The sequence below is a fragment of the Rhopalosiphum padi genome, unplaced genomic scaffold (assembly GCF_020882245.1).
Source record: "Rhopalosiphum padi isolate XX-2018 unplaced genomic scaffold, ASM2088224v1 scaffold1, whole genome shotgun sequence".
Lineage (NCBI taxonomy): Eukaryota > Metazoa > Arthropoda > Insecta > Hemiptera > Aphididae > Rhopalosiphum > Rhopalosiphum padi.
This window is the reverse complement of record NW_026869996.1, coordinates 3,049,424-3,062,130: the sequence shown is the minus strand read 5'-3', so window position 1 is coordinate 3,062,130 and position 12,707 is coordinate 3,049,424. Positions and strand designations below refer to the sequence as shown.

The following is a 12,707-nucleotide window of genomic DNA, read 5'->3' as shown; positions in this document are numbered from 1 at the left end:
TATTATTGGGGGTTGTTAAGGAAAAATGTTAAATTTAATTAATTTGATGGATTTATATCGGTTACTAGCAGACCCGGCGAACTCCGTTTCGCCACCAGATTCGTTTTATGTAACATTTCGTTTGGTGATTAAAAGATAAAGAAAAAAAATTTTTTTTTGTTATATATTTGAAAAGGAAAATATTTATTTCATTTCACAACAGTAATAAATTCATTTCAATTACCTACTAAAATGAAGTGTTATTTAATTGTTTCATTGTAGTGCTCTTTGGTAAACCACATTTTTTGTTTTTTGGTCTGACGTTAACACAAACAAAGCGGATGGTTTCCCAACTCGTGAACACACAACGTATAACTGTCCATGTGAAAAACAATGATTTTCCAAATTTATCCCGCAAACACTAAGCGATTGGCCTTGCGACTTATTAATTGTCATTGCGAACGCAAGGCGAACTGGGAATTGCAATCGTTTGAAGTCAAACGGAAGATCAGTCGGAATCATTGGTATTCGAGGAATACATACATTTTCACCTGCGTACTTTCCGTTAATAATGGTTGCCTCAATTAAATTCGGCATAAGTCTCTTTACCGAAAGTCGAGTACCGTTGCAAAGTCGCGGTGGATTCAAATTACGCAGTATCAAAATAACTGTACCAACTTTCAGTTGCAAGTTATGTGGTGGAAATCCTGGTATCTCCAGAGAGTTCAAAAACTCCGTTGGATAATTTACTACATCATCGGGATTTGTTATTGAATCAACGGATTTGTATGTCACCAAATCGCCAGCAATTTTTGATTGAATGGTGAAATTCAGTGCGTGGACATCATTATTCTTTGCTGCAAGAATTGCTCGTTGACTTAACCAAGCATAATTCTTATAATTCTCACTAATGTTTGGGAAAACATTTTCAATAAGAACTAATTGAGTGTCTACAAATCGGCAAAAGTCGTTGGTAAGAGTAATTAATCCAGATGTCGCATCAACTGGGACTTTTCCATTTCCAAGATCTAACAATTGTTTGGAAAATTGTGCAGCACTTTGATCATTTTGAAGTTGAACTCTCATATTAGTGGTTAGCGATAATGTTTTTACGTTATTCCATAAAGGTGATGCCTTTAGGCAAGCATTCAATTCATCTGCAGGCGTTCCACGGGGAACTACTGGCAACGTCTGCCTGAAATCGCCTGCCAACAATATCATCAAGCCGCCAAAGATGTTGTTATTTCTCCGAAGATCCTTCAGTGTGAAGTTAAGTGCTTCAAGTGATTTCTTATGTGCCATTGTGCACTCATCCCAAACAATGAGCTTGCATTGCATTAACAATTTTCCAATTGCACTGGATCGGGAAATATTGCACGTTGGAGTATCAATTGTGTTTAAATTGAGTGGCAACTTAAGCGCAGAATGTGCAGTACGACCGCCATCTAGAAGAGTCGCCGCAATTCCAGATGATGCTAACGCCAAAGCTATGTCACATCTTGATCGAATAGTGGCCAAAATCAATGAAATGACAAATGTTTTCCCTGTTCCTCCAGGTGCATCCAGGAAGAATAGACCACCAGTATTATTGTCCACCGCTTGCATTAATGTTTTGTATACTTGTTTTTGCTGTTCATTCAGCAACGGAACATTATTTCTAACGAATTCCTGCAATGTATCAACATTGTATTGCAGCTCTCGATTTAATTCTTGGTTGAATGCATCGTGCATCGATCGATTTGGCGCAATCATTCCTACTTCAATCAGTAGCTTGTTTGCAATAGTCAAGCATTGATCCTCAATCAGAATCAATCCTTCATTGTAGATTTCATCGGTTATTTGGATGTCAGGATTATTCGTTTGAATACGCAAGCGATGCAAGATATCTTCACATATGGCGTCTTTGTATTTGTTCCATAACTGAATTGGTTGTGAAGGAAAACATGTGGTGATGATAATTGCGAACAGCGTTCGTATTTGGTACGCATTTGATGAAACAACTGAATCTGCAAGTGTTAAATCCCAATGAGAATCGTTCTCCAGCAAACCCAATAGTTGACATGCTTCTCGATATGTTTGGCATTGGTGGCCATTCACAGTTTTCAAATGCGCAAATGATTTCGGTCCACGTACATTTACTAACAGCAGTCGCAAATAAAAACATTCATCGTTTCTAGGATGAACAGTGTACATACGACCTAGTGCATCAGTTGAAAACACCTGTGGCCAGTCTGGAACTGGGGTTCCTTGTTTGCGACGTTGGAATTTCTTTGTTGATTGATTCCAAGTGTAATACTTGGGCATTTCAACGTACATCAGCGTCGCTGCGAATGGATCTGCTTCACACATTGCAAAGAAGCTAGTCAATGTTGTCGATGGTGGTCTCTCAGCTCGTTGTGCCGCATTAGCCTCAGTGAAGTAAACTCTTTGGCCATTTTCCAAATGCACTGCTAAATGTACAACTGTGGGATATCTTTCATGAATTTGAAATGACAATAATCGCCACAGTGCTTCATTAGTACTGACGTATCTGCCCATTTGGAAGTTGCTGATTTCGTCATTCACATTTTCCGACGCAATACCAAACACAGCCATGTCGCTGCCTTTTGTGACGTACTTGCACAAATATTTGATTGATTTGGCCGAATGACAACTCTCAACGTTTGCATGTGTTTCGAAAATTCGTGATAGCAGCGGGCAATATGGTACAATGAATTCATTTCCGATCTCAATCTCTTGATTTTGAACTTTAACTTTGATAGTTCGACCGTTATCTTCTTTTGAACGCCGACGATAAACTGGATATCCATCGTTCCCTGTGACTGTTTCAGCAACTAACGGTCGCGGATATCGTTTTGTGCACTTTCCATCAGCCATGCAAGGCGATAATGGATTTAATGCACCGCACGGTCCATGCACCATCTGTGTCGTCACAATGTCGTGTAGACGGGGATCAGTGACTGGATCAGGAATTTCAGCTGATATGATGTCATCCACTTCATTTGAATGTAATTTGTTCAGCAACCAAATTAGGATATGAGCATGCGGTAGTCCACGCTTCTGCCATTCCACCGAGTACATATAACAACGTGTGTCACCAAAAACTCGATACTTAGTAAGCACATCCATCATAACCTTGAGTTTTTGCTGAAATACTCTGGCGATTATGTCATGGCGATCTTGCGGTTTTTGACCCGGTTCCAACTCGCGTTCAATTTCCGTCCACTTCGGATTGCATGTGACCGTAATAAATAAATCCGGAGTTCCATAATTTCGCACGTACGTCATAGCGTCTTGAGCGTATTCGTGCATGTGGCGTGGGCTTCCGATATAAGTTGATGGGAGAATCGTCAGTCGTCCAATATTCTGAACATCACCATCTGAATGAATAGCATCACGCAAGTGTATATAGTCCTCAGATCGTAGCTTTGGCTGATTGAATCTGATGAACGCTAAACGTTCGGTCTCGACTTTGACATACATGTCAACAGCGAATTGCTGGAATAGCCGACCGCACTTCAGAATGACATTCTCCTCATGTGTACGAATCATCATACGATACGCATAGTAATTCATTGCGCTTAGATTTTTATTATTCGTTGATACTCCTGAAAATGCAAAATTAAATGAATTGTTAATGGAAACCAATAAAAGTAATAATGGAAATAATTAGTGTGTGAATATTGTACCTGTAATTGGATCGACCATCTTCAACGTGATGTCGTATCCGTCTTGCCCTTGCCAATAAATGATTGGATATTGTAACGCATCGTACAAACGATGTGTCTCGTTTACACGATGCATGATATTGCTTCTTCGCTGAACGACAATGTCTCGTGATTTAGTTGGATCGCCAACAATAATTGCAGCAACATCATTAACGGTGGGTGCATTGAATCTTCGCACATGTTCACCTGTCGGAGTACAATCCGCTCTTATGACAAATTTGTGCGTATCCGATGGCATTCGTTCCAATGCTGTTTTGAACATATTAACCACAGCATTATTAGCGTGAAAAAATGCTTGCAACTGTTCAATAATTCGTCTCTTTAACTGTTGTGCTCCCTGTATATTGCACCGCACGTTCAGCTGATCCACCATCGACGAAATGAAATATATTTGCAGAAATTGATGCGGTTCATCTGGTGTTGGCACCATTGAACCATGCAAATGATATATTTGACCTTGTATCTGTAATTGCAAATAATCATTAAAATTTGTTCATGAATACATTGTAAATCGTGTGATGGTGTAGTGTGTGGTGTATATGAAGTTGTTATGTGTTGCAATTATGTGTTGGTTATGTGTGTTGTATCTTTTACCTTGCAAGTCGGCATGAAGCCGCCTTCTCGAATGATATTAGCTCCAAAGGAAGTCATGCGAAAGCAGTTATTGTATTCAAGGATGTGTTGAAGAAAATGGCTGGAATCGGGATCACTTCCATCAAACAATGTTTTCAGTGGCTGTGGTGGTGTAAGTAATGGATCCAGTTTGACTTTTCCACTTGCGCAGCACAATCCAACCGTTTCTCTTTTGAACTTTACCGCATTGCAATATCGGCATATAGTCGTCATTCGTCCAATATCCAAATTTTCATCATCACTGTAGTTCGCAGTGGGATCATATTGGAATGCCAAGCGATTGTATGATGCCAATGATCTTCGTGTGCTCACGCGATGTCTCAATCGGTCATTTTCTCTTATTATATTTTGTCTTTCTTCTCTTAAGTTCCTTGAATAGACTTGTTGCTGGCTTGCATGTCTTGTGCGGCGGCCGATGTTCGCACGTCGTTCTCTAGGCATTTTGGACTATGGACATAGTGTTGAATTTAACTTCAAATGCACGATCCATATAATTTACAATAAATGAAATTAACTGAACAGAGAATAATGATATCTGTCACACACTTTATCACGCACCGTTGCTATTGGTTTGAAGTACATGCTATGTATAATAGATGGCGCTGTATGTGAAAAACGATTTCCCCACTTTTCTGTTGAATTTTTCCTGAATTTTCCAGAATTTTCTTAGCTATAAACCTCACGGAGCCCAAGACCTTTCCAACGAATGCAAAACCGTGGAAATCGGTTCGTGCGTTCTGGAGTTATAGCGTCAGGGAGGAAAACCGGACTTATTTTTATATAATAGATTATTGGGGGTAGTTAAGGAAAAATGTTAAATTTAATGTATTCAATGGTTTTAAATCTTTATTATTGGGGGTTGTTAAGGAAAAATGTTAAATTTAATTTATTTGATGGATTTAAAGCGGTTTTTATGGGGTTTTTTGATGAATTAATGGTATTTTTAATACATTTTTAGGAAATTTCTGGTTTTTAATCATTTATTATGGGGGGTTGTTAAGGAAAAATGTTAAATTTAATGTATTTGATGGTTTTAAATAGTTTATTATTGGGGGTTGTTAAGGAAAAATGTTAAATTTAATTAATTTGATGGATTTATATCGGTTATTATTGGGGGTAGTTAAGGAAAAATGTTAAATTTAATGTATTCAATGGTTTTAAATCTTTATTATTGGGGGTTGTTAAGGAAAAATGTTAAATTTAATTTATTTGATGGATTTAAAGCGGTTTTTATGGGGTTTTTTGATGAATTTATGGTATTTTTAATACATTTTTAGGAAATTTCTGGTTTTTAATCATTTATTATGGGGGGTTGTTAAGGAAAAATGTTAAATTTAATATAATTGATGGATTTAAATCAATTATTATGGGGTTTTTTGACGAATTAATGGTTTTTTTAATACATTTTAATGAAATTTCTGGTTTTTAATCATTTATTATGGGGGGTTGTTAAGGAAAAATGTTAAATTTAATTTAATTGATGGATTTAAATCAATTATTATGGGTTTTTTTGATGAATTAATGGTTTTTTTAATACATTTTAAGGAAATTTCTGGTTTTAAATCGTTTATTATTGGGGGTTGTTAAGGAAAAATGTTAAATTTAATTTAATTGATGGATTTAAATCAATTATTATGGGTTTTTTTGATGAATTAATGGTTTTTTTAATACATTTTAAGGAAATTTCTGGTTTTAAATCGTTTATTATTGGGGGTTGTTAAGGAAAAATGTTAAATTTAATGTATTTGATGGTTTTAAATCGGTTATTATTGGGGGTTGTTAAGGAAAAATGTTAAATTTAATTTATTTAATGAATTTAAAGCGGTTTTTATGGGGTTTTTTGATGAATTAATGGTTTTTTAATACATTTTAAGGAAATTTCTGGTTTTTAATAATTTATTATGGGGGTTTGTTAAGGAAAAATGTTAAATTTAATTTATTTGATGGATTTAAAGCGGTTTTTATGGAGTTATTTGATGAATAAATGGTTTTTTAATACATTTTTAGGAAATTTCTGGTTTTTAATCATTTATTATGGGGGGTTGTTAACGAAAAATGTTAAATTTAATATAATTGATGGATTTAAATCAATTATTATAGGGGTTTTTTGATGAATTAATGGTTTTTTTAATACATTTTAAGGAAATTTCTGGTTTTTAATAATTTATTATGGGGGTTTGTTAAGGAAAAATGTTAAATTTAATTTATTTGATGGATTTAAATCAATTATTATGGGGTTTTTTGATGAATTAATGGTTTTTTTAATAAATTTTAAGGAAATTTCTGGTTTTTAATCATTTATTATGGGGGGTTGTTAAGGAAAAATGTTAAATTTAATTTATTTCAAAGATTTAAATCAATTATTATGGGTTTTTTTTGATGAATTAATGGTTTTTTTAATACATTTTAAGGAAATTTCTGGTTTTTAATAATTTATTATGGGGGTTTGTTAAGGAAAAATGTTAAATTTAATTTATTTGATGGATTTAAATCAATTATTATGGGGTTTTTTGATGAATTAATGGTTTTTTTAATACATTTTAAGGAAATTTCTGGTTTTTAATCATTTATTATGGGGGGTAGTTAAGGAAAAATGTTAAATTTAATGTATTCAATGGTTTTAAATCTTTATTATTGGGGGTTGTTAAGGAAAAATGTTAAATTTAATTTATTTGATGGATTTAAAGCGGTTTTTATGGGGTTTTTTGATGAATTTATGGTATTTTTAATACATTTTTAGGAAATTTCTGGTTTTTAATCATTTATTATGGGGGGTTGTTAAGGAAAAATGTTAAATTTAATATAATTGATGGATTTAAATCAATTATTATGGGGTTTTTTGACGAATTAATGGTTTTTTTAATACATTTTAATGAAATTTCTGGTTTTTAATCATTTATTATGGGGGGTTGTTAAGGAAAAATGTTAAATTTAATTTAATTGATGGATTTAAATCAATTATTATGGGTTTTTTGATGAATTAATGGTTTTTTTAATACATTTTAAGGAAATTTCTGGTTTTAAATCGTTTATTATTGGGGGTTGTTAAGGAAAAATGTTAAATTTAATTTAATTGATGGATTTAAATCAATTATTATGGGTTTTTTTGATGAATTAATGGTTTTTTTAATACATTTTAAGGAAATTTCTGGTTTTAAATCGTTTATTATTGGGGGTTGTTAAGGAAAAATGTTAAATTTAATGTATTTGATGGTTTTAAATCGGTTATTATTGGGGGTTGTTAAGGAAAAATGTTAAATTTAATTTATTTAATGAATTTAAAGCGGTTTTTATGGGGTTTTTTGATGAATTAATGGTTTTTTAATACATATTAAGGAAATTTCTGGTTTTTAATCATTTGTTATGGGGGTTTGTTAAGGAAAAATGTTAAATTTAATTTAATTGATGGATTTAAAGCGGTTTTTATGGGGTTTTTTGATGAATTAATGGTTTTTTAATACATTTTAAGGAAATTTCTGGTTTTTAATAATTTATTATGGGGGTTTGTTAAGGAAAAATGTTAAATTTAATTTATTTGATGGATTTAAAGCGGTTTTTATGGAGTTTTTTGATGAATAAATGGTTTTTTAATACATGTTAAGGAAATTTCTGGTTTTTAATAATTTATTATGGGGGTTTGTTGAGAAAAAATGTTAAATTTAATTTATTTGATGGTTTTAAATCGTTTATTATTGGGGGTTGTTAAGGAAAAATGTTAAATTTAATTTATTTGATGGTTTTAAATCGTTTATTATTGGGGGTTGTTAAGGAAAAATGTTAAATTTAATGTATTTGATGGTTTTAAATCGGTTATTATTAGGGGTTGTTACGGAAAAATGTTAAATTTAATGTATTTGATGGTTTTAAATCGGTTATTATTAGGGGTTGTTAAGGAAAAATGTTAAATTTAATTTATTTGATGGATTTAAATCAATCATTATGGGGTTTTTTGATGAATTAATGGCTTTTTTAATACATATTAAGGAAATTTCTGGTTTTTAATCATTTATGATGGGGGTTTGTTAAGGAAAAATGTTAAATTTAATTTATTTGATGGATTTTAATCAATTATTATGGGGTTTTTTGATGAATTAATGGTTTTTTTAATAAATTTTAAGGAAATTTCTGGTTTTTAATCATTTATTATGGGGGGTTGTTAAGGAAAAATGTTAAATTTAATTTAATTGATGGATTTAAATCAATTATTATGGGTTTTTTTGATGAATTAATGGTTTTTTTAATACATTTTAAGGAAATTTCTGGTTTTAAATCGTTTATTATTGGGGGTTGTTAAGGAAAAATGTTAAATTTAATGTATTTGATGGTTTTAAATCGGTTATTATTGGGGGTTGTTAAGGAAAAATGTTAAATTTAATGTATTTGATGGTTTTAAATCGGTTATTATTAGGGGTTGTTAAGGAAAAATGTTAAATTTAATTTATTTGATGGATTTAAATCAATTATTATGGGGTTTTTTGATGAATTAATGGTTTTTTTTAATACATATTAAGGAAATTTCTGGTTTTTAATCATTTATGATGGGGGTTTGTTAAGGAAAAATGTTAAATTTAATGTATTTGATGGTTTTAAATCGGTTATTATTGGGGGTTGTTAAGGAAAAATGTTAAATTATATTATTTGATGGATATAAATCAATTATTATGGGGTTTTTTGATGAATTAATGGTTTTTTTAATAAATTTTAAGGAAATTTCTGGTTTTTAATCATATATTATGGGGGGTTGTTAAGGAAAAATGTTAAATTTAATTTATTTCAAAGATTTAAATCAATTATTATGGGTTTTTTTGATGAATTAATGGTTTTTTTAATACATTTTAAGGAAATTTCTGGTTTTTAATAATTTATTATGGGGGTTTGTTAAGGAAAAATGTTAAATTTAATTTATTTGATGGATTTAAATCAATTATTATGGGGTTTTTTGATGAATTAATGGTTTTTTTAATACATTTTAAGGAAATTTCTGGTTTTTAATCATTTATTATGGGGGGTTGTTAAGGAAAAATGTTAAATTTAATGTATTTGATGGTTTTAAATAGTTTATTATTGGGGGTTGTTAAGGAAAAATGTTAAATTTAATTAATTTGATGGATTTATATCGGTTATTATTGGGGGTAGTTAAGGAAAAATGTTAAATTTAATGTATTCAATGGTTTTAAATCTTTATTATTGGGGGTTGTTAAGGAAAAATGTTAAATTTAATTTATTTGATGGATTTAAAGCGGTTTTTATGGGGTTTTTTGATGAATTAATGGTATTTTTAATACATTTTTAGGAAATTTCTGGTTTTTAATCATTTATTATGGGGGGTTGTTAAGGAAAAATGTTAAATTTAATGTATTTGATGGTTTTAAATCGGTTATTATTGGGGGTTGTTAAGGAAAAATGTTAAATTTAATTAATTTGATGGATTTATATCGGTTATTATTGGGGGTAGTTAAGGAAAAATGTTAAATTTAATGTATTCAATGGTTTTAAATCTTTATTATTGGGGGTTGTTAAGGAAAAATGTTAAATTTAATTTATTTGATGGATTTAAAGCGGTTTTTATGGGGTTTTTTGATGAATTTATGGTATTTTTAATACATTTTTAGGAAATTTCTGGTTTTTAATCATTTATTATGGGGGGTTGTTAAGGAAAAATGTTAAATTTAATATAATTGATGGATTTAAATCAATTATTATGGGGTTTTTTGACGAATTAATGGTTTTTTTAATACATTTTAATGAAATTTCTGGTTTTTAATCATTTATTATGGGGGGTTGTTAAGGAAAAATGTTAAATTTAATTTAATTGATGGATTTAAATCAATTATTATGGGTTTTTTGATGAATTAATGGTTTTTTTAATACATTTTAAGGAAATTTCTGGTTTTAAATCGTTTATTATTGGGGGTTGTTAAGGAAAAATGTTAAATTTAATTTAATTGATGGATTTAAATCAATTATTATGGGTTTTTTTGATGAATTAATGGTTTTTTTAATACATTTTAAGGAAATTTCTGGTTTTAAATCGTTTATTATTGGGGGTTGTTAAGGAAAAATGTTAAATTTAATGTATTTGATGGTTTTAAATCGGTTATTATTGGGGGTTGTTAAGGAAAAATGTTAAATTTAATTTATTTAATGAATTTAAAGCGGTTTTTATGGGGTTTTTTGATGAATTAATGGTTTTTTAATACATATTAAGGAAATTTCTGGTTTTTAATCATTTGTTATGGGGGTTTGTTAAGGAAAAATGTTAAATTTAATTTAATTGATGGATTTAAAGCGGTTTTTATGGGGTTTTTTGATGAATTAATGGTTTTTTAATACATTTTAAGGAAATTTCTGGTTTTTAATAATTTATTATGGGGGTTTGTTAAGGAAAAATGTTAAATTTAATTTATTTGATGGATTTAAAGCGGTTTTTATGGAGTTTTTTGATGAATAAATGGTTTTTTAATACATGTTAAGGAAATTTCTGGTTTTTAATAATTTATTATGGGGGTTTGTTGAGAAAAAATGTTAAATTTAATTTATTTGATGGTTTTAAATCGTTTATTATTGGGGGTTGTTAAGGAAAAATGTTAAATTTAATGTATTTGATGGTTTTAAATAGTTTATTATTGGGGGTTGTTAAGGAAAAATGTTAAATTTAATTAATTTGATGGATTTATATCGGTTATTATTGGGGGTAGTTAAGGAAAAATGTTAAATTTAATGTATTCAATGGTTTTAAATCTTTATTATTGGGGGTTGTTAAGGAAAAATGTTAAATTTAATTTATTTGATGGATTTAAAGCGGTTTTTATGGGGTTTTTTGATGAATTAATGGTATTTTTAATACATTTTTAGGAAATTTCTGGTTTTTAATCATTTATTATCGGGGGTTGTTAAGGAAAAATGTTAAATTTAATGTATTCGATGGTTTTAAATAGTTTATTATTGGGGGTTGTTAAGGAAAAATGTTAAATTTAATTAATTTGATGGATTTATATCGGTTATTATTGGGGGTAGTTAAAGGAAAAATGTTAAATTTAATGTATTCAATGGTTTTAAATCTTTATTATTGGGGGTTGTTAAGGAAAAATGTTAAATTTAATTTATTTGATGGATTTAAAGCGGTTTTTATGGGGTTTTTTGATGAATTAATGGTATTTTTAATACATTTTTAGGAAATTTCTGGTTTTTAATCATTTATTATGGGGGGTTGTTAACGAAAAATGTTAAATTTAATGTATTCGATGGTTTTAAATAGTTTATTATTGGGGGTTGTTAAGGAAAAATGTTAAATTTAATTAATTTGATGGATTTATATCGGTTATTATTGGGGGTAGTTAAGGAAAAATGTTAAATTTAATGTATTCAATGGTTTTAAATCTTTATTATTGGGGGTTGTTAAGGAAAAATGTTAAATTTAATTTATTTGATGGATTTAAAGCGGTTTTTATGGGGTTTTTTGATGAATTAATGGTATTTTTAATACATTTTTAGGAAATTTCTGGTTTTTAATCATTTATTATGGGGGGTTGTTAACGAAAAATGTTAAATTTAATATAATTGATGGATTTAAATCAATTATTATAGGGGTTTTTTGATGAATTAATGGTTTTTTTAATACATTTTAAGGAAATTTCTGGTTTTTAATAATTTATTATGGGGGTTTGTTAAGGAAAAATGTTAAATTTAATTTATTTGATGGATTTAAATCAATTATTATGGGGTTTTTTGATGAATTAATGGTTTTTTTAATAAATTTTAAGGAAATTTCTGGTTTTTAATCATTTATTATGGGGGGTTGTTAAGGAAAAATGTTAAATTTAATTTATTTCAAAGATTTAAATCAATTATTATGGGTTTTTTTGATGAATTAATGGTTTTTTTAATACATTTTAAGGATATTTCTGGTTTTTAATAATATATTATGGGGGTTTGTTAAGGAAAAATGTTAAATTTAATTTATTTGATGGATTTAAATCAATTATTATGGGGTTTTTTGATGAATTAATGGTTTTTTTAATACATTTTAAGGAAATTTCTGGTTTTTAATCATTTATTATGGGGGGTTGTTAAGGAAAAATGTTAAATTTAATGTATTTGATGGTTTTAAATAGTTTATTATTGGGGGTTGTTAAGGAAAAATGTTAAATTTAATTAATTTGATGGATTTATATCGGTTACTAGCAGACCCGGCGAACTCCGTTTCGCCACCAGATTCGTTTTATGTAACATTTCGTTTGGTGATTAAAAGATAAAGAAAAAAAATTTTTTTTGTTATATATTTGAAAAGGAAAATATTTATTTCATTTCACAACAGTAATAAATTCATTTCAATTACCTACTAAAATGAAGTGTTATTTAATTGTT

At 29.4% G+C, this 12,707-nt stretch overlaps 1 protein-coding gene across 1 annotated transcript; it reads right to left on the bottom strand.

Moving 5' to 3' along the window:
* Positions 1-252: 252 nt before the first annotated feature.
* Positions 253-5,017, bottom strand: LOC132931175 (uncharacterized). The gene is made up of 3 exons (XM_060997298.1): positions 4,302-5,017; positions 3,669-4,170; positions 253-3,587 (listed from the first exon to the last, which is right to left on the bottom strand). The coding sequence occupies exons 1-3, from the start codon at positions 4,779-4,781 to the stop codon at positions 253-255; spliced, it is 4,317 nt and encodes a 1,438-aa protein (XP_060853281.1). The 5' UTR covers positions 4,782-5,017.
* Between the last annotated feature and the right edge of the window lie 7,690 nt (positions 5,018-12,707).